Consider the following 27295-nt stretch of genomic DNA (forward strand, 5'->3'; position numbering starts at 1 on the left):
ATTATTGGTGTTATGAAGTTTTAGTTCTCCTAATGTCCTCAGGGTACTACTGCCTAACTGCAGGATAATTTTAAACCACTGAATTAGACTGTGTTTAGGCAAACATTGCTGTCATCATTTTACTCACATGCTAGAAGCTAGAACACAGGTTATGACTTGTGAAAGTTCTTACACCATCTTTTTCAAAATTGTGAAAAGGAGTGGGATACTCAGAATCCCAGTATTTTTGTCTTTGTATTTACAGTTACATCCTTCTCTTTATTGTAGGTGATGCTAAAATTTTAATGGACTGCAAGTGTGGACTGTATTAGCACAGAACAGTGCCCAGTGTTCTTACATGTATCTAATGTGTTTACTTGATATTTTTACCACTAGAAAATTTCAACTGCCTGCGAAAAGAGCTTCCTGATAAAAGTTTTTCTTTTATATTCAGTTAAATCCACCTGAAGATTGTAGGTAAAAAGAAGTTAAAAAGACTACAGATTGCACACTCGAATTAGGAATACACCCATTCATTTTGTTTTATTAGGATAAGTTGTAATATTTGCTTCATTTTGGGCTACGTTTCTCTTTATATTGTTGCATGTTTTAGAAATTCTGTTGTTTCCAACAACAGCCACTTTTTTTAGCAAAAGTAAGTATTAATAGCAGTAGACTGGTATGGCAGAATAAATATGCTAGATTATCAGTTATTCTCCCCTTCCTCTGGTTTTCTTCTGTTACAAAGGTATTTGGTGGCACTAGGTTGTACCAAGCCTCTTTGTGACCTCCTGACTGTGATGGATTCAAAAATAGTACAGGTGGCTTTAAATGGACTTGAAAATATTCTGCGTCTTGGAGAACAAGAGTCAAAGCAAAATGGAATCGGCATTAATCCTTATTGTGCCCTCATCGAGGAAGCCTATGGTAAGAACACACTTCTTGTAAAACCACATACCTGAACTTCCTTATTCTAGGCTGTAAAAACAAAACCACTGTGAGTCATTTTGAAATTTGCAGGTAAGTTTTAATACAAGAATTACTCCAAGCAGAAGTAGACATAAAGTATCACAAAGTAAGTAATATAACACTTAGGGGAAAGTGGTTCAATGCAGAAAACGTCTGGGTGTTTGTCTGCAGTCAGTTTAAATGTCCCCCTAGAGAAGCATTCTCAGAAGGGTTTAACACAGGTGTCCCAGTCTATTGGAACCATGCTTTGCATAAATTTATCAGCCATTCCTAAATACAGTTTTTAATACTTTTAATACATAGTCCTGTCTGCTACAGTTTCATTACCAACAGGGATGTAAGATCAGGGCTTTTAAAATTGATCCTAAAGTTGGATCACTTTTTAATATAGTAGATATCACTAACAGCAAAATCAACTTCAGGTCATAAAACTAAAGTTTTTACTCTTGCAAGTATTTTGTTTAGTCTCTTATAAAAGTTCTTGAATTAAACCTCCATATAAAGGCATTCTAATTTGTGGAATTTCATGGCTGGATTCTTTTACAATTGACTTATAATGAAACTAGCATTCTTTTTGGAGAATTGCCTTTTTGTAGCTTTGACAAAACAAAATTGTCAGATGTTTGTATTTCAGAAACTGCTAGTAACTAATAGAACTGTAGTTCTAATTGACCACATTGTATCTGATTAGATGGTACTAACTTTTCTGTAAAGCAGTCTTTACACCTGAATTCCCTGTTACAGAGTTCACTTTTTTAAATCAAGTGCATGCTTGAAGAACTTTGTGACAATTAAATGCATAAGAGGAGTAAGTACTGAAGACTTTAATGGAATTTATTGTATTACAGATTTTCTGTCCATTCCTAATTTTATGTATTGACTCTCTAGGGTCTCTTCTTTCCTTTAGCACTTAAGCATAGGTTGCTGAAGCTGCAGAGTATAAGTTCAAGTAAGGAAAACAGCTAATTATATCACCCTCATTGCTTTGGCCTCTGCAGTCACCAGAAGGGTTCATTTGAGCTCTTTCTAATCCAACCTAAGTGGAAACTACATTACCTTAAAAAGCTGAACAGGAATTTTATATTAACCTGACTGACTGCCTAGCACTTAACCTCTGCTCCTTTGGCTGAATTATGCCCTCTACCTGCAAAATGATAAGCTTTCCAAAAAGTAGTGTCTTTAAATCTTACAAGTAAATTCAAAAAAAAGAGACCAGACTGTGTCCAGTGACGGCTCCATGAGTGGTGATAGAATTCAGAGCTGGGGAAGACTTAAGAGTAGAACAGAAATTGGGATATTAGTTTAATTGAAATGCTTCTAGCTTAATTTTAAAATGAGTTTGAACAGCAGAAAATGAAGACTAGAAATATATAGGTTAGGAAATTAAGAACCAGTGATATCAAATTAATTGAGGTGACTTGGGATTGCATCTTTTTGTCTTAAGAAGTACTGCTATACTATAAGCTCTTTCGATTTGAATTCATAATTCATTTAAGCTACTATATTTTTTTAAATTTTCTATTTTGAATTTAGGACTTGATAAAATTGAATTTCTTCAGAGGCATGAAAACCAAGAGATCTACCAAAAGGCTTTTGAACTCATAGAACATTATTTTGGTGTCGAAGAAGAGGACTCTAGTATTGCACCTCAGGTGGATGAAAGTCAGCAGCAGTTTGTGTTTCAACAGCAGGAGGCTCCAATGGAGGGGTTTCAGCTCTAAACTACTGAAGTGAATATAAGCATAAAATTTAAACACTTGTATGGTTTGGGTTTTTTTTCTCAGAGGTCTTTTCTTCATGGCCAAAGTTAGAGGAAAAGCTGAAAATGTTTTACAGAAATAGATGAAGAAACAGCTCATGCACTTTTATATATTGTGTTAGAGACAAATGTTCTCTGTTTTGTATTTGTGTTCTTCATTATCTCTTATGTACAGAAAAAAAACTGTGAGTAATCATGTCTAAAAGCATTAAATGTGATTTAACAAGAACTGTTTAGCTAAGACTTGGTAGGATTTTAGGTAGTAGTTCTGAATTTTTCATGTAGTCTCAAACTTCATATCAGCAATACAGTTACTGACAGTTGAATTTTTGGCAGTAGGCTTGACTTGCCCAGTCTCTATCAAATCTACCTCTTGTATTGAAGCAGAAACATTGCTTCAGAACTAAGGCATGAAATAAAGATGAGCTTGTAAGAAGCTGAATTGGAATGTGAAAAATATTTATTTAAATTGTGAAACTGTTATGCATTACTTACTTTACAACACACTGTTGGAATTTATTTATAAAATGTATTTAAAGACATAATAGATATACATATATAATGCTAATTACCTAATATAATATTGAATATATGAAAAAGTTCTTTCTGAATTATGTGGGAAGAGGACTATTTCAGAGGTTTTCAAATTGGAATCAGCAGAGACCTTGCTGGTCATTAGATGTTGGCTGTGTAATGAAAGCTGCTAAATGGCATTACAAGTCAGCCACAACTGCAGTACTTTACAGTGGAAGCAGCCGCTGCAGTTACCACAAGAAAGCTGCAATTAGGACTGACAGAAGGGTGATGTGCACCAATCACCAGGCTGATGTTTTACAGCTGTCTTCTGTCAAGATGTGGTAACACCACCTTAGTTTGAGAAACATTGCAATGTTTGCCTTTTAGTACAATAGCTTCTTAAAAGTTTAGACAGTAGGTGTTGTTTTTTTGACCAAGTATGCTACTGCCTCTTGAATTGTTCCTTTGGTTAATGAATTTGGTTTGCTTTTGGTAAGACAGTAGAAATACTGCAGTGAAAAACGAATAGTGAATCACACCAGTTGAAGGAAAAGTTTGTTGTACTGTAAATAGCATTAAGTATGTGGACACCAAAACTAACTAGAAGTTACTGTCATCTAAATATTTAGGCTCTACAATATACAGTGTTTGCAGTTAAACACTAAAAGATACAGAATTCTAATATTTACGCTAACAGTTCTGAGTACAGAAAAATGTATGCTCTGCTTTGACTTGCATATAAGTAGCGTTTCTGGTGTATTAGTAGTATATCTCATTTGGAGAAATTAATACTTTGGGCTAACTCTGAAGTATTGGTATTTTTTATTACCTGTAATTAATGTATTAACATCAAACTCCTGGGTTAAGTGAAATCTGTGACATATGAGAGCATTTCATGCTTCATAAAAGGCTGCAATTCAAACTTCAAATCACTTACCCATGGCACTGTGCTTGTCACTAAATAATATTTTAATGCACTGAAAAATACAGGTTAAAGGTGGTATCATTTACAGTACCATTTTATATTTAGAATTTTTTTTACATGCAAGTTAAGATTCTGAAATGTTTCACTTTGATGTTACAGCAATATATTCTATATTGTAATTGAATGTGGGACTTGAAGTGGATTTTCTAAAATTAATGGTCAGTTTTGACTAAGATATAACTGGGAGGGAAGCAACCTCCCTTTGAAGTCTTTTTAGTGGAAGATAGAAGTGTAAGAAGTGTATATAGGAGTGCTGTTACTTTATGAACTCTGAATAATGAGATATTTTAGCAAATGACACTTTAAACCTAGATTTGTACAGCATACAGCAGTTTTGAATAGTCTGATAATATTGAGTACAGCTGCCAAATTTTCATACAATGTTAGGTGATTGTACTTATGCCCTTTTTACTCTCATAGTTTTAGGTTTTCATACACCAACCCTCTTTCTTTCCCATGATCTCCCCACTCCCCATCAAAGAACAGGGTAACAATCATGAAAATCTACCAAGGTTACTAGCAAATGCTGAATTTCAGTGTTCTAGTGTAAGAAAAATATTCAGGTAACAGGGTATTCCTTTGTTTCTAACAACCTTGTTTTGATAACAACCAGCTGTGCCTGCTTTTTATTTGGAGAACCCTGTAAAACTACATTTATAAGCCTCTCTTATTTAAACCAAATCTGAACTATGAAAATCTTAATAGAAAGACTTGAAAGTGAAGAAAAGAGGGGAGATTTAAAGTATTATATTTGTTTTGAAAGAATGTCTTCAGTTGTGTGGATATATTATTCTATCTTGTGGACGGTTAGTGACTGCACTTTACACATTTAGACAAACTATATTTCATGCCTCTGATACATTTAAATGGAACAGTTTGAAAGGGAACTAAACTTGATGGATTAGGATGACGAAAATCTTTATTTAAACTCAACATTTGGTTTGCCCTGATATTGTTAAAAATAATAATGAAAATTGTTTAAAGGATGTCTCTCCTATTTTATTACTGGGCTTATATCATGCTTTGTTAGAAGCATATAAATGAACAAAATAAAACCAGAGATTATGACATAAGGTCAGCTCTGGTGTACTCATTTGCAGGTAGGGGCATGATTATGATGATACCTAAACAGCTGAAACTAGTATGGAGAGAGAAACAAAACTGTGATATGAAAACCTCTTTAAGTTTGGAATTTTATATGCAATCTGAAGTGCCCCATCAGTTACATAGTCTGTTTAAAAATACAGGGGTTTGAGTTTAATTGAAAGGGTACCATTTGTTCTGCTTAAATGTGAATACTAACTAGCTAATCTATGCAACTATGCAGAGCATAAGATTTTTTTTATTAGTTCCCTAATCTTGTTACACTGAATCATACGTATTTTTTTCATCATTGCACTTTTGTCTGAGGATTGGTTCATACAGCTTTTTAATTTTCTAGTATTTGCTTTACACACTGTTCCTAGCAGCAATCAGAAAATAGTAATAATGTTGGCACAGAAATGTTTGCTGTAGAACAAGTTTGCAACTGGAAACTATTTATTGTTGGGCCTGTCTTTAAAAAAATAGTAAAGATGCACTATTGCTTTCCTCCATGGTTAATTCTCAGTAGGTTTAAATTTATTAAATTGTACAGCTGAGGATTTTTGTAATAGGTCTGCGAATTGATACGTGGACTTAAAGTGTGACCTCGAGATTTCACTGAAATCTGGAATGAGAAATTCTAGTTACTTATGGCACAATGTCTTACATTTATAATGTGGGAAAACTAAATTACCTGTATTAACTTCAAATAGTGCATCTTTAAATCCAGGCCAAAGGCCCATTACTGTAACAGAACACATATAAGTAGTATGCAATATTATGGAATGTTAAATCTCCAAATACCATACAGAAACCAATAAAACCTATTTTACAGATGTTTACTGTATTTATTTAGTGATTCAGTAAGTGTTGCTTCTTAAAGCTAAAAAATGCAAATACCTTTTTGAATACAGCATTGATGTCAATGAGTTCCAAGTGGCAATTTGTGCACTGAAAAACTATGCACTCTCACCAGACAGAAAACTTCTTATGTGTAAATATTTTGTGGTTATCTAACCTGACATTCTTAGGAAACTACCTCATCCCCTTTAAAACTAATTAAACATTCTAAATAGTTTTAATTATATGCAACAAGTATCCTGAATATCTTCCTAATGAAAGAGCCATTCCCTTTCTTTTTGTGATGGTGTAGCTGCTCTTACTGGCTCTAGGGTGTGCATACTACAGCTGTCCATTTAGGGGTGAAACTCACTAATTGCTCTCAGCAGCAGTTAATTTTGCTGTTCCGAGGATGTTCAGCATTTCAGACAAAGTTACTTGGTCTTCGCCTCCGCAGCCAGCGCAGCCTCCTGCCGCCACTTGGCCTTCTTTGCCAAGTTCAGGCTCGTTAAGGACTCATGACGTGCGGCAGCCTGAGGAAGTAACAGCGTAGGAGTAAGGATGCACCCAGGGAAAGCTACCCAGCCTCAGTAATGGGCAACAGCCACTTAGGGTGGTGGGGGTGACAGACAGAGACTAGGTCAGCTAAAGCTGGGCAGCTCTAAGCTGCTGCGCTTGGTTTTCACAGAATTCCATTATTTTAAAGTACGCTACACAGTCATACCTCACCTTCTTAGCTGAAGCAATCACTGCAAAACAGGCAATAATTGAGAGCCCAATCATGATGTAACAGGCTTTCACTCGAGCTTTGTTTCTTGCCTTGTCTAGCATCTCTGGCCTGTAATTAAAGTAGTTGAATTGAGGCATTAAAAAAGGCAAAGTATCTCTTCAAAGCATTTCAGACATAATATCACAATTTAAAATTAAATATAGAATTAGCTTCTGAAACAAAGCATCTTCAGTTTGCTGCGGTTAGTTATGTATCAGCCATTTTCTGATCCTAATCCATTTTCCATGGCAAAGCAACATTTAGTGGATTTAGACTGTTTTGGGGTTTTCTAAGCTGGGAAAAAAATTGCTCTGGCAATAAATGTTTTCATTTCAATGCTTGCGGTAAATACACCAGAAATCATACCTTAAACTCTAAGCATAGTGAAAATTGAGTGGGGTTATCTGTTTAAAACAGATGGAGATGTATATGTGGTGTCGGATGGAGTAAAAGCAAGTTCCCTTTATTCAAAGTTAACTTTAGAAAGCAATTACTGCTGTATCTAACCTGTTCACATGATGTTTTGTAGGCTAGGAACTTTACATCCTTGGATTAAAGCAAAGTTGATTTACATCCTTGATTAGAGCAGAGTTTGTCCTACTACGAGTTAAAGTTGTTTTAGTTCTTTATTAAAGCAGCAGCCTGACAGAAAGTGGGCAGCTGCTGTCAGCCACCTCGCTATTTCAGGAAGGCACACCTAAACAAGATTGTTTTTGCTGGTCATCAAAGGCAAAAATAGTGAAAACTGCTGTCCTCTGTTTGGCAGTAGTCGGTGCAAAGGAGGCATTTTACAGCCCAGCAATCTGCTTTGGTGCAGCTCCCATTTCCACCCTCCTCTCTTCTGAGCCAGCAGCGTGGCCCTGGGAACCAGCAGTACATGGTGAAATCATGAAAATTGTCCCAAAATGTTCAGCTAAGTTTTTCCAAGTCAGACATTATACTTGGGAGCACAAGTTTTAAGATATTCATAATAATACTGGCTGTGCACCATTTTCCTTTCATAATTCATCATGGGAATGCTTTATATTTATATAGATAGATATAGATATATGTTTTATACATATGTATAAACCCAGAACTATATGTGTAAAAAGAATAGTTGCATAAAGAATTGATTTTGTGTTCTAAGTAAACATGGTGTAATGCTCTCTTTCCTTCAAAAAGATTCACTTTAAAGAGTAATGTGGTGGGATGGGGCAGAGCTGGGGATTTGACAGTGCCCATGAAAACCTGCACCAAGGCTGAGGGCTGCAGTGCTGTGCCCTCAGGTTCGGTGTGGTGGAAGAGGACAGGTCCTGTGAGCGGCAGTGCCGTACCAGCCCTTCCTTGCTCACAGGAGGAGCACGTTGGGCACACGCTGTTTCTTGCAGGTGACTCACAATGCCTGCAGTTCTAAGGAACTGCTTCTGGTTTGAACAATGATAAAAATCATCTTCAAAACAAACTGCACATCAGACTGGCACGTAGGCTCGTTAATCCAATAATCCATTTGTGGCAACAAAAGCAAAACCGTAAATGTTATTAGTCTGATGTATTAGCCTAATTATATTTCACAGTGCACTAATTGAAACTCCTCTGAGGCAGATTTTCACTTTCTCCCTGCTTTCTGCATCTGCTTTAAGGAAAACAGACCTTACAATGTTCTTCCCTAATTGCATATGAGGGTCTTTGCTACTCAGTCCTTAATCAAGACTCCAGGCAAACTTCTGCTGAAGTGAGCAACAGCTGGAGCTTTAAAGAAAAAAAAAACAAAGAAACCACAACCACCTTGAATAAAGCCTGCAGATTTGTTTCATAGTACAATCAATCTTCAGTAGTTGGGTTGTGTTCACAGGTAGCAACACATTGCAATTCTCCTTTTGACAAGAGTTAAAACTGCCACGGTTCAGCCTCAATGTCTAACAATCAACTACTTCTAGTATATTACTATTCACAGTATAGTATAGTATGGTATAGTCTTACAGTTCTAAAAATACTTTGCTTACCCAGAAAGCACAGTGGTAGCACCCACCTGCCAGGTCAGAAAGGAGTGATTTTTGTGCATGTGTCTGTATGCTGGCAAATGCCACGTCTTTATAAACATCTCCTGACAACTTGAATAGCCTTTACAGCTTCTGAGACATGTCTGAACCTTCCTCTAGAGGAAGATGGTGAAACTAACAGCACATAGGCTAAGCTGTCCAGAAAGCCACTGCCCATCTCAGCAAACTCCAGTGAAACTGTCAGGAACCAGCAAGAATAGGCAGAGGATGTACCTGTTGCTTTACACAGCTCTGCACACTGTTTATTCTCCAGGTATCACCCAAGGCAGGGACACACTGTGATGATAAAAAGTAGCATCCTGGAGAGATGTGTAACATGCTATCCAACATCCTAAGGAAAGGGACCCTTAAACGTTAGAGGGGTTTCAGGCGCTTAGTGCCTGACTCCCTTAGGGGTTGCTATTTTTCAGCAAGTTGGAGAACTGTAGAGTCTGTGTGGTTTGGGAAGGGACCTTCAAAGATCGTCTAGTCCAGTGGGTCAGAAAGAATAGGAGACTAAGGCTATGGCAAGTGCTCAGTTTTCCTTGATGAGGGCTTCTTCTCTCATTACCTCCTTCCCTATTTTTCCTCAAATTCTATAATAAAAAATAATTGATTATATGTAGTCATTCAGCAACAGCTCCCTTAGAACAGTTCATGCAAGATATAAACAAAAAATATTGTTTACCAATAACATCCTTCTCTGATTGCACGTTAGGACTAAGCAAAACAAACAAGCCAGTACATAAATGTAACCAAGGCTGTCTACTCAGATGGATCTGTTCTTAATCCCAGGCTCTAGGGACTCCAGCAAGGAACATTTTCTCATCTTAACCTCTAACCAGGACAGGAAATTCTCTTGCCCTCTAATTTGTTTCCAAGTCTCAGTGTTGTAAAACCGATCATTTTAAGCTCTGTGGAAAAGCTTTAAATTTTCCACAGAATCAGGATCACACCACTGCTTTCCCTTCAGCTCCATGTTACCCTTGGACAAGGCCAGCGCACTTACGGGATCCTCAGAGGAATCTCTTCTTCTGTCTTGAAACGTCCAGTCCAGAGGAGGATTTTTTTGTCAAACTTCGAAGGTTTGCAACTTGCAACCACCCTGTGAGCCTGCTCAGCTTAAAGAGTAAGAAAAAAAAAACCAAAACAACACTTTGTAAACCGTGCACTAAGAGAGAATTATGACTGACAGTAATGTGTAGAAGGGAAAAACCCTATCCATTTTGGTCGTTGGAAGAGTACTTTAGGGATTAGATCTCCGGGTTTCGGCTACGCAGAGTCACCTCCGCGCCGCCTCTGGAATATCCCCGCACGCAGCGAGTGTTTCTGCGGGTCTGATTCGACCTCCCCGCCGCCCGCGGCTGTGGGTACCCGAGCGAGCAGGAGACCACCCGAGCTGTGATGCTACCGGCGGGCCTCCCCACCGGGCAGCCCGGCCCCGCTCCGCTCCGTCCCGGTCCCGAGCCGCCCGCCCGCGCATCTCCCCGTCATCCCCGGGACGCTGCCGCGGTGCCGATCCCGGCGCCTCCGCTTCCCCCCGGCTCGGCGGGCAGCCCCTTACCGCGGGTGGTGCCCGGACTCCGGGCGGGATCCCCGGCGGCCGCGGCTCCCCGCGGCGCGGGCGGGCGGAGCGGCGCGGCGGACAGCAGCCGCCCCGGGCGGAGGCGCGCCGGCAGCATGGCGAGGATGGCGAGGAGCGGCGGGACCCTCTGCCTCGGTCAGACCCTCTGCCTCGGCCGGACCCTCTGCCGCAGCGGGAGCGATCGCGGCCCCGCCCGGCCCCCGCCCCGCCCCGCTTCGCGAACCCTTGCAGCCGCGCCCGGAGGAGAGGCGAGGAGAAGGGGGATGATCGCCGACACCCGGTCGTCCCTAAAGGGCATCCTGTTCACCCACCGCACTCACGGATTGCAATCCAAGTGAAGAATGGTCACCGTCCGAGACAAAACTCAGCTAAGGAAACAGACATGGTAGTTCAGCTTCGTGTTAGGACGTGCACCTGCTGGAGCGAGTCCTGAGGAGGGCCACAAAAAGAACCAGAGACCAGGAGCAGCTCTCCTGTAAAGACAGGCTGAGGGAGCTGAGGTTGTTCAGCCCGAAGAAGAAAAGGTTCCAGGGAGACCTTAAAGCACCTTCCAGTGCCTAAAGGGGGCCCACAAGAAAGACGGAGAAGGGTTTTTTTACAAGGGCATGTAGTGATTCCTGTATTCCCATCACAAGGAGTAATAGCTTTTAACTGAATCAGGATGGGTTTAGATTAGGAAGAAACTCTTTCCTGTGAGGTTGGTGAGACACTGGCACAGGTTGCTCAGAGAGGTTGTGGATGCCCCATCCCTGGAGGGTTGGATGGGGCTTTGAGCAACCTGGTCTAGTGGAACGTGTTTCTGCCCATGACAACTGGTTGATTTTTAAGGTCCCTTCCAACCCAAACCATTTTATGTAGAGTATAAGTTCTGTGACACAAACCTGCCCACATCTGTGTTTCTGTCATTTTACTGCTTTCAGAATGCTCAAATATACTGATTCTCATCATAGGCTTTTCCATCTACTTCAACTGAAAAAAAAAATTGTTGTTGTTGTTTTTCTTTTCACATCCTGGACAGAGTTTGATTAAAAAACAAAACAGAAACAAACATACAAAAAAACAGCCAAAAAAACCCCCCAAAATCAAACAAAGAAACAAACTGTGAAAAAAAAAAAACATTCAGAGAAATCAGCACAGAATAGACATTTACTAAGTAACATCCTGTGTCAGCATGATATTCATGACAGTTTAAGACTGTCTCAACACAGCTGTGTCTGAGGCACCAAGCAGTGGAAGATTTTACATGCATCAGCCAAAGCCAGAATAGCTGCAGATGAACAGAGGAAGTCCCACTCCCCAGGGATAGATCACTGTCTGGCAACAGCTTAAGTCCTGTGCTCAGTGTGACAGCACAAAAGAGGAGTTTTGAACTATTTGCAGCCAAAACCTCCAGCTATCTTTTCTTCAGGAGCAGAGCATATTATAGAAAGGGGGAGATGCACCTCTTTACATGTACACACACCTTCAGCAGCTGTGCCCTCGTTCAGAATGTTGTCAAGGAGATGAAGACACATCAACAGAAATGACTTAGAGGATGATACTTTACCTTTGCTCAAAGAGAGTGGCATAGTGTCAAGCAGTGCTCCTTGTCCCTGAAGACACAGCTGGGAAGGGTAGGAAGAGTCAGCACATCTGGGCTGGGCTCAGTGTCATTCATTATGAGCAGCATCCCAGACACGGCTATGAGTTGCCCCTCCTGATGGTCACCCACACATTTAGAGTCACTAAATGTGACTCAAGTTCCAGTGGCCATCAGCAGAGCTGCTGGGAGGAAGCCTGGAGCTCATGTAGTTTCCAGCACTTGCCAAAGAAGTGCTCTAAAGGTTGTGGGCAGCTGAAAGGCATCTCCACAGCCAGAGCTACTGAAACCTTGAGGTAATTATGCTCTGGAGAAGAGGACGTCCAACACTTGGTGGCCTTCATGGTCTTCATTCTCTCTGAAGATACTCTACATTGTATGATAGTGGTTTCAGAATGCAGCATTTAGCATTATTAACAATGAATGACATAAACCCAAAAAAGGTTAAATAATGTTTACATCCAGAGAGGCCTCCTGCTGACCTTAACAAACTGCATTTTCCCATTTGATTTCTCTGTGAACAGCACTGTATTTGGAGACATTTGTTCTCTCTATTGCTCTCAGAGATGGAAAACCTGCCTGTGGGATGTTAGTGCTTTGAGAAGTGGTTTCAGGATCTTTCCAAAATAAGCAAGCAGAGTGTGCTCTGGGCCAGAGAAAAGAGCTGGTCCCTTTGGCCTCACATGGCCTGACCTATGGGCCATGGCTCTGGGAGCACCAGGATAAGACTCTGCTATGACTCTGGAAGGTGATTGCTGTTCTGTGCTCTGGGGATGAAAATCTGTTTCAGGCTCATTTAATGTCCCCGTGACTGGCAAGAGGAATAGTTAGATTGCTGGAATACTTACTACCCTGGGCAGGAGAATGTGCACAAATGCTACTTTAGCATAATAAACTCCTATTTCAAGCTTTTTCACATCCTCTGTGTAGGGTAGCACAATCCCTTTATCTTCTACCTACACAAAATCACTTGCTTCTTGCAGACAAGGCATTTAAAACCATGTAACATATCTTGGTCTAAGGTCTCTTTTTTGCTGTCAAGTCAAGCTCCCAAACCTGTTACATCCTCTCTGCTCCACCAGGGACTGTGCTGTGCACAGAAGACCTGAGTGGCTGGAGAATTAGATGGAGCATTTAGGGCTCCTTTGAAATTCTGCCATATGCAATATCTTTCCTCAGAGGTACCTCAGCAGAGACCTTCACACTGCTGTCACCAGGCCCTGTTCATCAACACATTCTCCTCATTGTCCTGCAGGATGAATCCCTGACCACACTCAGCTTTCAGTCTAAAGGATGTTTCTAAGCAGGCTGAGGTCTCTAGTGGAAACAACCTTACAGGTGCATGTATTGCTGTTGTTCAAGGCCAAACAGAAGCTCATGGGGAGAGGTAAGGAAATTAAGTAAGCAAACTCAATTTTAAACATCAATATGGCTTTAATCATTCCCTTTCATATAGCTTCAAGGCATTCTACACTCAACACTTTTGAAAACAATAAATACAGGTACAACATTCCAGCCAAATTAACTTTTCTAACCAGCTGATTGCTGACAGTTGTGCAATGAAAGCTTTGCTTCTCTCTTTTAGGGAAAGACTTCTTGCTGCAATTGCAGGCATTTTAATCCTATCATGCATGACCTCATATGCAGAAAAGTATTTGCAACAACTGAAGTATAAATAGCATTCAGTATATAAATATATACACATAAACCTTCATTCCTACAATCAGCAACAGAACAAATGTATTTACACAAATCCATATGTGAATTGCACTCTTGCCTTTTAAATGACTTTAAAATACCTTAATAGATACACAATATCAAGGATTTTAGTATTATTTTACAGTAACACGGCACAGAACTTAAATAGCAAAGTTTCTATGTTCTGGGCTTTATGAATATGGAAAAGTATTTTCCTGTTCCTGCATTGACAATGTAGTTCTGCTGTTTAAGCTCTGTCTGAAAGAGCTCTGTGGTACCATTATCCTGACAGAAAAATTCTTCCTTCACTGAATGTGCCCTTTGCCTCTCACACAGAAGGCACAGCACAGCTGTGCTCATGGAGCTACAGAGCAGAGACTCATCCAGTGCAGATCTGCCAGGTCATCCTTGTGCTATTTCTGTGTATCCTAATGGTGCATTGTCATGTTCTTATGCAAAATCACATTTTTTAAAATATATATTGATGCCCTCATGCTGATACTGGTCATTACATTATTTATGCTAATGAGAGGAGTCAATTAGTGGTTTTAAGTTTTGACAATACACATTGACTTTACACTCTCAAATAAAAGGACACCTGGGGCTCGCTCTCATGCATCAGAAGAGGTGCATGAGGTGAATCAATGTGTCTCTTCTGAGTATGGGGAAAAAAGGCAGATGAACATATGTTCAACTTCAGAGCTCCAGAAGAATTCTCTAATTTCTTTATAGCTCTGTCTCTAGTTCATTACCATGCTGGTAAACACAAGAAAACTTAAATATTACTACAGCACTCATCTGGAATAAGTAATGCAATTTTGGGGAGGAAAAAAAAATTCATTTATACCAGATGAAAAGAGTTACTTTTGGAAGTTCAGAAGAATGGAAAGCCTATCTTAAAAGTGGAGACTAAAGGAATGAACTTGTTTATCTTGGCAAACAAAGGCTGGGACAAGGTTCTCTTTGATCTGTAAAATGGGACAAGATGAGAAGAGCTCCTTAAACAACTGAGCATCAAAGAGGCAAAAGAAGTGGGGAAACTCATGTGGTCCCACTTACATGACTGTGAGATATAATAATTTTGTGATGCTTCTGCTTCACTTGAGGAAGGGAGGTTGCAGAATAGGTTCCCACAGGTCTATGTGGGCTGGATGGGGAAGGAAGGGAGCTGATGAAGGGGACTGCATATCAGCAACTTTGCAGGAGCATGGGATGGACTCTGTGAGTCAGGAAAGCCTTTCAGATCTGATAATGGATAACTGCCTAAGTACAGGAAAAGTGTTACATGTGGCCTGCCCTTCTTGGAGATAGCAAAAGGAAAGAGACCTGAAAGACAAATGGCTCCCTAAAATGGCTTTTTAACTTCTGGTGCTTTAACACTGGCCAGTCATATGCTGGAGACTCTTTTCCTGACCATAGTCCTTGCAGCATTTCTAGGAAGAATTTTTCGTTTTATTAGTGACTGCCCAGGCACTTGGAAATGGCAGTTTCCATTCACAGAGTCATTCTCAGTTTGACACGAGTCTGTGATAGTGGCTCGGAAGCTGGAAGATTTTGAATCTAAAGAAACCTGGCTAACAGCAACGCTGCGTGCGCTCTTAGAGGAGTAAGTGTAAACCATTTTGAGAAAGGCAGACTTTGTGTTTGTTTCTTGCTTGTAAATGATGATATAGCATTTTGGTAGAAAAGTGCAGCAGAGGATTCCATAATTAGATATTAAAACAACAATGATTTCCACTGCTGGCAAGTATTTGCCAAATGTAGTTGCGTAGACAGGGATAAATACAATCCATGCTATAAAGTAAATTAGCATGCCAAAAGTGATGAATTTAGCTTCGTTGTAATTCTCTGGCAATTTCCTACCTTTAAAGGCAAATATGAAGCAAATAAATGCCAGGGCAGCGATGTAGCCCAACATAATCCCAAAAGCTACAATAGACCCCTCATTGCATTCCAGAATTATTGCTCTTGGGATTGAGAAATTTTGATCTACAAAAGGTGTCCTAAATATTAGCCAGAAGGTGCAAATGATAACTTGAATACCAGTGCAAGTGACCACAGTGGGAATAGGTTTATACATGCATTTCAGGAAATTTTGAAGCTTGGGATCAAAGCTGAAAGCTAGTAAAATTTTTAGTGACTTTATTAAAATACATGAAATGCAGAGTGTAAAACTTATACCAAAGAGTGCTTGCCTAGTTTTACATTTGAATTCTGTGGGTACATCTATGAAGAAGACAGTGCTTAAAAAAATTAGAAAGTGGCTGAAGAGAATAATATAGCAGACAGTCAGACCACCAGACGCCTTCACTACTGGTGTGTCCAAGTTTTTGGTAAATATTACACAAATGGACAAGACCAACACAACCCCAAAAGCAGAGAGGAGGAGGAGGAAGATAGCAAACCAGTCAGTCCAGGCAAGGAAATAGATTGTCTTCCTGTAGCACGTGCTGCTGTTGATGGGAGCCCAGTAGGTTTTGTTGTTGCATCGGTAGCAGTAATCCATGTCTGGAAGCAGAAAAAAGGGAAGATATCTTAGAACCCCTAAGTTAATAAACCGCAAAGTGGATTGTAGGGACTTGAGATACAGGAGCAATGTGGGAAAGGATGCTAAAGGGAAAAGATGGGTCTGACTGCTTCTGACTCCGGCTGTCGCTGTCCAGGGGGAGGAGCTGCAGGGCTGCGGTGGCAGTGGCTCAACGAGCTAAGGACAAGTGCCTGGAGCTCCCTGGCAGGCGGGAGCAAGCCTTGCCTGCAGCCAGGGGCGAGGAGGGAAAACGACCAGGCTTCTAAAACTGTCTTGCTCATCACTGACCTGTGAAACGTGACCAGTGAAACTTTAATTGAAAACTGAACAATGACTCTAGAGGAATCAATTCTCTTGCAAAAACTTGAATTACTTTTCTTTCATTCGTCTATTTTAACAAGAAAACACCCTAATAATCTCTTTACAGATAGCTTTTAAAATACAACAGCAAGAACAAACATTGCTTTAGATAATGATTTGAAAGGTACTTTTGCTTTGCAATTCCTATTTTCTGATATGGAGAAATTTCACAATTAATTGAATAAGCAGATAAAATTTACTTTTCTTCTGCTCTCAGGATATTAAAAAGTACATGCTACCTAAATTTTCTTAATTCCATCTCTGTTCTCCATATTTAGTTTTCCCCTTTAAACGATTTTGCTTAAACCAGTGGTAAAGTATACATAAGATTTGATACTAGAAAATATTGCTGTACAGTTATATCAAATAACACAGTACTCTGTGGTAAGACACAAAATGTGCTGCTAAGGAAAATACATAACCCTTGAATTTCAGAGATTCAGAGGCTTCCAGCGTTTTGGGTTGGAAGGGACTTTCAAAGATCATTTGGTTCCAATTCCTGCACCAGGGGCAGGAACATCTTTCACTACACCAGGTTGCCCAGAGCTCTGTCCAAACTGGCCCTGAATACTTCCAAGAATGGGGCTTCCACAACAACTTCCCTGGACAACCAGTGCCTCACCACCCTCAAAGTCAAGAAATTGCTCCTGGCTGGACTGAATGTACCAAGGAAAGACAGGGAGGAAAGGCTCTATTTAATGAGAGTAAATCTCACTGAGAAATCAGCCAGAATTTCCATCTTAGCAAAAGGTTATGCTAGTCAGCTGGACAATCTAATTACTTTAAGCTTGGCCTTTTAAAAAGCATATATATCAAGTTTTACAGGAAAGTGATCACAAATAAATATGTCAATCCCATTCAAAAATTTAACCCAAGGTTCTCAAGGCACATTATATCCAAGCAAAACAATTGCATTGATGCAGAAATAAACCTTTATTTGGATACAATTTTTTTACCTGTTTGGTTGCTGTAATGATTTTCTGGGCAGTAAATACACTCATAGCAGCATGTGTGTGGACTTTCTGTAACCTTTTTCACCTGGCCTGGCCTGCAGGGCTGGGAGCACGTTGACTGAACCTTCTGCAGTGTGCAGAGGGAAAAAAAAAAAAAAAAAAGATCATCTTAGGTGCAGCTAATTATAAGGGAACGTTAATAGAAACCTCCAGGATTTTTGCATTTTTTAAAATCATATTTTAAGGAAATCTGAAAGTGATGTTGACAAACAGACATTGTAGGGTCCATGTTTGTTGTATTTTCTCCACACAGTCAATGAGTAATAGAACGGGGCATTATTTACCTGATAATTTTATTTTTGGTCCCTGAATGCTAATTCCTGGATTTGTGTGTGCCTTTAAAATCGAGATCAAAGTCTTTCATTCAGCTTTGAACCTGTGTTTAGACTACAAAGGATCATCTTCAAAGAATGCATAGAAGCATCTGAAGGGGAATTAGAGTGAAGTGCTTCAAAAATGAGATCCTGATACTCTGCTCAGCTGCTCAGAGCCCAGGAGGGACATCTTGGCCTGAAAGGGACACTTTGGAGGGTGCTCTGTACTGCAGCTCTGACACTCCTGACCTTTGCCAGCTTGTCCCTGAATCATGAAGCTCCACTCCTGGGTATGTGACTGGGGCCTTCTCTTGAGGTCTCACTCCAGGTCCTCCTTCCAAAGACAATTTTTTGTCAAATGATCTGTCCTGAGGCACACGGCAATCTCCTCTCCCTCCAAAATGGTGTTTACAAGGAGATGGAAACATTTCCTTGCACCACAAAGAGGGACAAGGTTTGAGGTTTCCTTCTGTCCTCAGCTAAGTTCCCATGTGGAGACCAGAATTCAGCCCACCTAGTAAGCAGCCTCTCCCTGTCCCATTAGTGGGGAATGCCTCGCAGCACAGAGCTGTGCCATGAACTCAGACATCCACCCATGCACAGAGGACAGATTGTCCAGCTGGAACTGGCCAGGGCCACCCACTAGTCCTGTCTACACCAGTGCTGGGGCTCCAGCTGGCACCACCTACTCATGTTACTGACCCCAGCTCTGACAGGGGCAAATAAACAACAAAACTTTTTTTTTTTTTTAACAATAAAATCAACACATCTGAATCCCCATTAAAAAAAAAAAAAGACATGGTATTTAAGTGAGGGCTTTTTTGTACACCATGATTTTTAATTTTAAAATCCTTTTGTAAGATTCTGGAATAGCATCCTTAGGACAGACATAACATTCTAGGGGCATTCTGGAAAAATAAATAGATTTTGTATCACTGAGCCTACTCATAGGCTAACATAAATCTCAGGGTGCATGAAAGGGGTTGAAAAAGCTCAGAAAGGATTCTTTGCTCTAAGAGGAGAACATTAAATCACACAAGAGATTTCTAGCTGGTACACGTTCCAGTAGCAAGTGCTGCAGGGAGAAAACAAATGTCTCAAAATAAATTTCACACATTATGTCAACAAATTAAAAGTTACCTTTAAAGCCAGAAAATCTTTTTTTTTCTCTTCATCCTCAAAGATAAAGCCACCTTTCTCTGCATCATATTCTGCCATAGTGGTGATTTCCATGTGGCCATCAATTTCTTTCCAAAGAAGGACATCGTAACTGGTGCTCATATCACCTTTGGAGTCAAATTTGACTTCCTTATCACCATCAATTATGACAACTCTTTTAAGTTCTTCAAGGAGCTGCACATAAGTTTAAGGAATGATAACACACACCAGTATCATGTCAGTGTGACAAACTGAGTAGTTTCACATATGTATGATAGTATCAAGTGAAAAAGAAATGCTTTCAGGACAAAGAGAAATATTAAAATTTGAATTCATTTTGTTTACAGAATTACATTATACAGACAATCATGCTGGCCATAAAAATCTATCACTAGAAAGGATCATCATTTCATAAAATCATAATCGTAGTATTTTTTTTTCCAGCCTTGAAAATTTTGGTGTGATATTCAGAGCAAATATTTTTGCTTGCATAAACTAAGAGTCTTTTGGCCCTCCCCTTCTTGTAAAGACCAGTGGTGAGCAGTGCTCCTGTTGTTACTGTCAGCAGAGTCGACCTGGGCAACATTTGCTTCCAGAGTAAATTCTCCCAGTGTGTCTGGGAGTATCTAGCACTGCTCCCAGCTGTCACTCAGCCTGAAATTTTGTATGGCAAGGTGAGACTCAGAACTGTTACCAATCAATGAACAATATATATGCTTTGTCAAGGCAACTGTCCAGCTTCATATTGCAATCCATTCTGTTCAAGAGGGGAAAACTTCTGCCTCCCTCATCACAGACAGATGAAACACGTCTGTGTGAATCTAGAAGAGGACAGCTTAAGGTACATTATATATCCACACTCCCAGCTCATGGGGAGATCATAGAAGTACTCCCATTAGCTGCCATGGCTCTTAATTGAGGCAAAAGCTTTACTATTTTGCAGGCCTAGTGATTTTTTTTTGGCAAAAGTAATTAACTGACAAGAAAAAAATTCTATGTTTGGTGAAAGGCTGAGTTCAACTGCATTTGAAAATTCATGGCATTTAACAAACTGATGCATATACTACCTCAATAGGCTTTGTCAAATTTATGTAACACATCTAGTATCACATACACATCTAGTGTATATAACATGCCATCTTGTCATGTATAATGTAATTTTTTTGGGCATTTATATATTTTATGAAGAACCAGTGTGTTTCTAACCAATTTGATTGATGCAGTTTATTTGGATGCTGCATAGTTGTGTGGAACTGAATAGGGTTTTTTCATTGTATATACTCAGATTAGTAATTTGATTTTTCTGTTCTCCACTTTTTCAATTTGTCTAACAATATGAGAACACCAGAGCTTTTTGAATACATCTTGGGCTTCAGAGAGAAGGGGATAATATTTAGCAACATTTTCGTGCAACTGCTTTTTGGTAGTTTTTGCAAAGTCTGTCACAACAATCACTCTATTGTTTCCCTATTTGGAGATGTATGGTATGGATTATTTGGATCCTAAGAGTTTTCTGTACATATATGTCATCCTTCCTAGAGGGTTGAATTTTCTTGTAGAAGAAACATATTATGAAAACATCATGGGCAAAATAATTATGTCTCAGTTCTCTTCATGAGTGCTTAACAATGTAAAATGAGTTAATTTGGAAGGCTTGGCATTTAGTCCATTTATGGTGTACATGTAGCTCCATAAAGCTGCATTCCTGCTAAACAGTCCTGAATTTGTCCCAATTGTGTTTACTAATTCATGTAATTAATCTGATTGTTACTGGGTTATTGGTTGATTGGTTTTTATTTCAAATCCCATATCTTGGTTTGACCTGCCCTGACCTAGGATAAGAGGTCAGAGCAAATCAGAGTGCTTGAGAGGTTGTTTGACTTTTAAGCGAATATTTGTTTAATCTTCTGAGTAAAAGTGTGTAAAAGTGAATAGCCCTGAGCAGGTTCTTGGGTAAAAGGTCAGGTCAGGTTTACTTGTCTGATTTTTCCTCTTCTTTTCCCACCCAGTAGTGTGATAACAAGTACCTCACCCATCTTAAAGATTATGTCTTTATGTATAAGTCAAGATCAGACAGAGGTATAATGTACTGCATTTTCAGTTTCAAGTAGAGACTCATTATGGAGGATAATACTTGAATTAAGACAAAACAGATACAGTGGCGAGCAAAAGAGGGAGAGGAAAATTGAAACTCTTTGGTGAATGCTCCTATCCTGCAGTATCCCCATCTCTCAAGAGCACTCACGATGTGTACCACAGTGATTTGCAGCAATGGGACCAACCATTAGTAGTCAAATAGCTGATAAGAAGTAATTTAGTAAAAGGACCAAGCTTTCATCTCCAGGAATATAGTGGCAAAAATACAATGAAAGTTAGGCAGAGAGAATGAGACCTGTAAGAATTAGCATCATACCTCCCAGGGAGTGAAGGCAGATGGATCCTTGCAGTCTCTGTCTTTGCATTGCCCTTTAATGGCGTGAGCTATAGCATAGACTGCAAGCATAGTACTATGGATAAATCCTGGTTCAACATTAGCATTCAAAAAATCATCTCTCCAGATCTGAGGTTTACTCCCATCATTTTCCAATAGATTATCCTGGGACTGGTTTGCAATGCACGTTTGAAAATCATGATAATCCAGGTGTGCACAGATTGACAAAAGCATAATATATTCACGCAAAAACTTGTTGTTTTCAGTGGGCTTTTTATGAAGGTTTCTCAAAAACTCTTGGAATGAGGAGATGTCTCCATATTTAAATCCAAATCCCACAACTGTTCCCAGCTGTCTGATATTGGGAATTGTACTGATCTTGACTGCAGCTGACCAGTTATCACTTGCAATCCAGATTTTATTAACATTCCTCTCAATTGCCTTCTTGAACAGTTTGAGCACATGAAACTGTCTCATAAAGACAACAATAACGTTTACTCTTTTTTCCTTTACAATCTTCTCAATTGCTTGATCAACTTTGGTGTGAAAGGTGCTGTCAGAGAGATAGGCTGGCAGCATCTCTTTAAAAGCTATGCACACGTTGTTTGCCATGGCCTGGACCCCAAAGCTCTCCAGAGCGAACCGCCCATTGTCATCATCAGTGGCTATTACACCGATCCAGTTCCACCCAGATTCACAGATCAAGCGAGTCATTGCTCTTGTCTGGTGAAAATCACTGGGGATAGTCCTGAAGAAAGAAGGAAACCTGATTTTGTCACTGAGGATTTCAGCTGATGATGCAGGACTGACCTAGGAAGAGTGAACAATTCAGTTATGGATGTGTTCTCCTCCAAGGGACGCCAAGAGATCCAAAGCTGCCATAATTGCTCTTTCTTCCCACCTGACCCAGGCTCCCTCCACCTGTGAGCATCAACAAGCTGCAGCCAAAGGAGGCAGGTTCTCTCTCCCTGCTCTTAGGATGCAGACTTGTGCCCAGCACCAGTTACACTTTTTCCCTTCCACCTAATTCAGTGAAGGCCGAGAACAAAATTTTCAAAATGGATATGACAGTAATGATGGTATAAAGATTTTGGTTTACTCTGTTCAGATATCATTAACACGCTCTTCAAAACAATATTTAAAATATTGGCTATTTTTTGAGCCTCTATTCAATTTGCTAATACACTTATATTTTTCAGTATTTTCCTATCACTGAGTGCTTTAGTATGGTTCACACATATGTATATATATTTTTTCTCACCAATATTTAATTATTATATTTCAAAAGGATCATTAAATCAGTTGGAAGAACCTCACAGACAAACAAACAGTAAACAATAGCACAAAATGCTGTAATTTTTTCATACAAAAGAGTTATTATTTTTTCTTGTGATTGTAGCTAGAAAAGCATAAAAAGAACATTGCTATTTAAATATATCCAGTTTTAATCCTTTCTTATTTTTTTATTGTAACTTTTTTCCCCCCTTATATTTCTTGACAGTTCTTAAAAAATAAACTTAAGCCTTCCAAAACAAGAGTCACCTGTATGGAGGGTATACGAAAATTTTACTGTGTCAGAACACTGCAGATGCTATTGATAAGAAAAATCTGTTGGGTCCCATTTTCCATCTACTCCCTACTGCAAATTTTTTTAGTCACTTGCCTTTTGATTATGTTCAAGTGTGGCATTTTAGTTTTCATACTTACTACAGTTCCTGTGGTGGCGTTGGAGGTCAGAATTACTTCCTACCATTGCAGAGGAGAAGATTCAGTTAGAAGTTATCGTTAGTTCAGATTTTATGTCTTTTCCACTTACTTGGTTAATTTATATCTATTGCCAAAACCAAAGTGCAAGACAGGATGGTGTGGAAGTGGATCTGTTTCTTCCTTCTTAGTCCTGGCCTTGACCCCAATTCTTTTACAAAGGTGACAGTAGGAAGGTAAGCACTGACCTAAGCCCAAATGTGGGACTGTACTAGTCGTAGAGAGGTCAGAAATAGAAAAGAATGCTTTGGGAAGGACTAGTGTGGATCTAAACTGTTGTATTCTTTCACTTCTACAATTGTTTGAAGAGTACTAGGAGAAAATCTTTGTTTTAGAGCAATCTTCCTCACTTCCCTGTCCATAGTTTTAACTGACTCCAATATTTAATTTCTCTTGGTCTGGAGAGAATTCCTAAATTTCTGGTCACATCAGACCTGATCTGGTCTCTTTTTTTTTTTGTTTTTTTTTTAGCTTGAGATTGAGTATTGTCATATTCACCACCAGGCAAAGTGTACATGGCAGCTGTAACTTTGCTGCCTGAACAAAGTCTTTGAGTGTCATCCGAGGTACATTGGAGTAACCAGGAATGACTAACGGCACTGCCAGACTGACAAGAGCCCAGCATGACCCTGAAAAAACACTTGGATAAATGTGCCTTGGGTATAGAAAATATCCCTTCCTGCCTCTGTTTGGGTAAGTGAATCAAAGCCTCCACTTGAAGCTGAAGCCCACCCATCCTGATGTCCTTATGATAAACCAAATCCTGCCCTGCAGTAAATTTGGCTTTTGCAAGTCCTGTGATCAGAGCCTTAATTCTTAGCATGGTAAATCTGAACCTCTGTCCAAAATAAAATAGTTGCCTCAAACTTACCTGTGGGATTAATTGCAAAGCCAACAGCCTTGACACTGCCATCGACACCTCTGAGTAGCTAGCTCCAGTGACTGCCTTGACTCTCGGGATGTAGTCTGAGTAGTTACACTTGAACTCCACGGCATCCTCAGAAGAATTGAGTTTAGACAGAAACCTCAGAGCAGACGCCATGGCTTTTGTAACTTCCGCACACGTGTCGTAGATTTCATAGCCCAGGGTGACGCCAGATAACAGCGTTGAGTTGTTGATTGTTTCAATAGCGTGTATCATTGCAAGTGTCTGAAGAAAAACTTGAATTTCAAAGCTGTCAGAGAAATATGGGCGGTAGTTGTAAGAAAAACTCTGTTGGAAGCAAGGGTGAAGTAAAGTCTGTTTTGAACGTATCCCTTAGAATTTTACAACTGCTGAAAAGAACTGATGGGTAGTAAGTTTTATGTGTTTTGCTTGGGTTTACTGTACAAAAGATTAAAACCATTTTTTTTCTCATGTAACAGAAGACTAAGTAAAATAAACATGAACCTGAAAATATACTTGAATAAAAGTGTTTTTCTGGAAAAGAAAAAGGTACTAAAAGTTTAAGTTTCATGATACATGAAAATTTGCAAGTGATATCTTCAGGAGGCATCTCTCAAAGTCAGTGAAGATATTCTAGTTTACTACACCTGCCCACTAAGTTTTTTTAAAATGTATTTTTTTTCACCAAAAGGATGAAGCAAAGAAAAGGAAGTACTAAATATTTCAGAAGAGAAGAAAATATTTCAGAGGTCAAGGTCCCTAGTGGTTGCATTGATGTTTCTAAAATACTCTTCAGACCTGATGAAGTTAGTCCAGATATTTCCCCTCATCTCCGGTGGATGTTATAATAGGTGATTAATCAAAACTGAGCACAAAAAGTCTACAATACAAAAAACCCTCCTCTCAGGCAAGCTTCTCTAAAGATTACAAATCTTGTGATCTAAATTAAATTTCAGACGGACTTGAGATAATTTATGTCTTCATAGAAAAATAATGGAAGACAAAATTATCAACTTACTCAACATTTTGACATAAATCCAGATGGATACCTGCATGCCTAGCTGATTATTAGATTCAAATGTGGGATTAAGTTGTAAAATTCAAATAAAATTTGTGGATTTGCACCTATTTTTCAGTTTTAAAAAATACATGTTTGCAATTCCTGGTCTTAGGAAATGCTTATTATGTACTTAAAATAAAATTCTTCACCAGGTTTCCTTTTTATGCATTCCAGCAAAATGGTTGTTTCAAGCACAGTAGGATTTGGAGCCAACAGAATAAATATTCTGATGCAAAGAATGCATGCATGACAAGGTGTTTATATGTAGGCTATCATGTAACATAAAGCCACAATTATAGTTCCAAGTGTAATAATTACGGTAATTTAAAAAATAACTACAGTGTCACCATCAAGGTACTATCATAGATTATAACTGAGCTGCCCAAGAGATGGGAGGCAGACTTTACTATGGGCTTGGGAAAATGGAATAGTCTGCCTGTGTACAGATCATGTAGGTTCAGCTTCATAACAAATAATGAACAGATGCCCAGCTGAGTCCTTCAGACCTATAACAAATTAGCATTTCCATGGAAAATTAGATGATAACACAAACATCAAAGGCTATTTGAGTATCTGTGAAGATTGAAATAGGATCAAATGCTCATTCCCTTCCTCAGTAAACTGAAGTATTTTTATTGTAACTTGGCCATATTTTGTCATCCTGTGTTAATTTACATGAAATTTATGTGATGTCCAAGGAATTTTTTAAGTCTAAGCAAAGTAAAAGAACCAGGATTTGTGGACCCTAATACAAGAGTTACATGTCCAGTGTCAGTGCTCTCTTCTTTGCTGTATGTTTAATTGTGGGAATCCATAAAATCAGAGGGTTTTGGGAAAGTTGCAAAAGGCAGGCCTCAGAGACAGCGGAACTGTGATTAGAGCTAAGCAGTAGCCATGAGACAGGTCAGCAGAAAAATTACGTAAGTAGAAAAGTAAGGGCATTAGAACAATGGTCTGTGTATTAACACTTGTCTAGAATAACTCCCTAAGCTGCAGAAAAGTTTATCTAGCAAGATATTAGGAAGTTCTAAGCTTAATAATGGAGCTCTGTGCATTGTATCTTCAGGCTTGCAAGCGGGTATTGTATTGGAAATAAGCAAGCATTGTTTTAACTGAAGGTACATGTGCTTACAGTGATTGGATAGAACTACTGTCTATCTATGCTTTTGCTTTGTGTCATTGGTCAAAAAACTTTTAAAGTAAATTGTAACATTAAGTTCTTTGTCTGCTGCCTGGGATGTGAGCTGATGGCATCCTCCCATTGTCATAACCATGTAATGAGAATGATGCTGAAAAACAAAACAACTCAAGACACGTTCCTATCAGTCCCATCCTGTTCGTGATTTGTACATAGCCCACAGCTGGCAATATTTAATTTCCAGTATTACTCACCCAGCACAATTCTGAATTACTGGCTTGATGGGATCTTCTTCTGGATGCAGCATTTCACTGTGAACTGCAAACAAGCCTCCAATAACGATGTCCCCCGGAGAACTGGCACCCACAAAGTCGTCAGCATTCTGGCAGGAGAAAGCGACCTCGCTGCCGACCACGAAGCAGGGGATCAAAAAGATAACAAATGCCATGTGTCTGTTTTGCTCACTCACTCCCAGCTCTGAGTCAATCAAGCTGCAGCGCCAACAAGGGCTCCTGTGTCATCTGTAAAGAGCAGCAAAGGACAAAGGCTGCACTCAAAAGCTGGTCACACCTCATAAGGTGCTTGTATTTGCCTCACTGGACAAGGCTTTTTTATTGAAGGTACTAAAGCAGTTCTGCCACATAAAATGCGAGGGTGTGGTGGTGTGAGAGTGGAGAGGGAGGGAGAAAGATAAATGAGTTTAAAATGAAATGCTGGATATTAAATCTCTCATGTTGTGCTCAAAGTTTCTGATACCTTATCTGAAACACGTGGCAAATATTTTGGTATAAATTTGGGCTTGTTTTGAATTCCTTCCAGCTGAGTGCAGTGTGCAAAGAAGTAATTATATACTGTGGTAGT

General features: G+C 39.5%; 2 protein-coding genes across 3 annotated transcripts; both read right to left on the minus strand.

Moving 5' to 3' along the window:
• Positions 1-2664: 2664 nt before the first annotated feature.
• Positions 2665-10721, minus strand: FAM162B (family with sequence similarity 162 member B). The gene is made up of 4 exons (XM_038130358.1): positions 10486-10721; positions 9931-10042; positions 6861-6969; positions 2665-6664 (listed from the first exon to the last, which is right to left on the minus strand). The coding sequence occupies exons 1-4, from the start codon at positions 10601-10603 to the stop codon at positions 6566-6568; spliced, it is 438 nt and encodes a 145-aa protein (XP_037986286.1). The 5' UTR covers positions 10604-10721; the 3' UTR covers positions 2665-6565.
• Positions 10722-12943: 2222 nt separating this feature from the next.
• On the minus strand, positions 12944-27081 carry GPRC6A (G protein-coupled receptor class C group 6 member A). Of its 2 annotated transcripts, XM_038133880.1 has the most exons (7): positions 26689-27081; positions 24222-24525; positions 23294-23332; positions 21569-22396; positions 19138-19350; positions 17627-17750; positions 12944-16291 (listed from the first exon to the last, which is right to left on the minus strand). In XM_038133880.1, the coding sequence occupies exons 1-7, from the start codon at positions 26880-26882 to the stop codon at positions 15171-15173; spliced, it is 2823 nt and encodes a 940-aa protein (XP_037989808.1). In that variant the 5' UTR covers positions 26883-27081; the 3' UTR covers positions 12944-15170. The 2 variants fall into 2 exon arrangements, with proteins under 2 accessions (XP_037989808.1, XP_037989809.1); XM_038133881.1 differs by lacking the exon at positions 23294-23332.
• Positions 27082-27295: the final 214 nt, after the last annotated feature.

This window comes from Motacilla alba, chromosome 3 (assembly GCF_015832195.1).
Source record: "Motacilla alba alba isolate MOTALB_02 chromosome 3, Motacilla_alba_V1.0_pri, whole genome shotgun sequence".
Taxonomy (NCBI): Eukaryota; Metazoa; Chordata; class Aves; order Passeriformes; family Motacillidae; genus Motacilla; species Motacilla alba.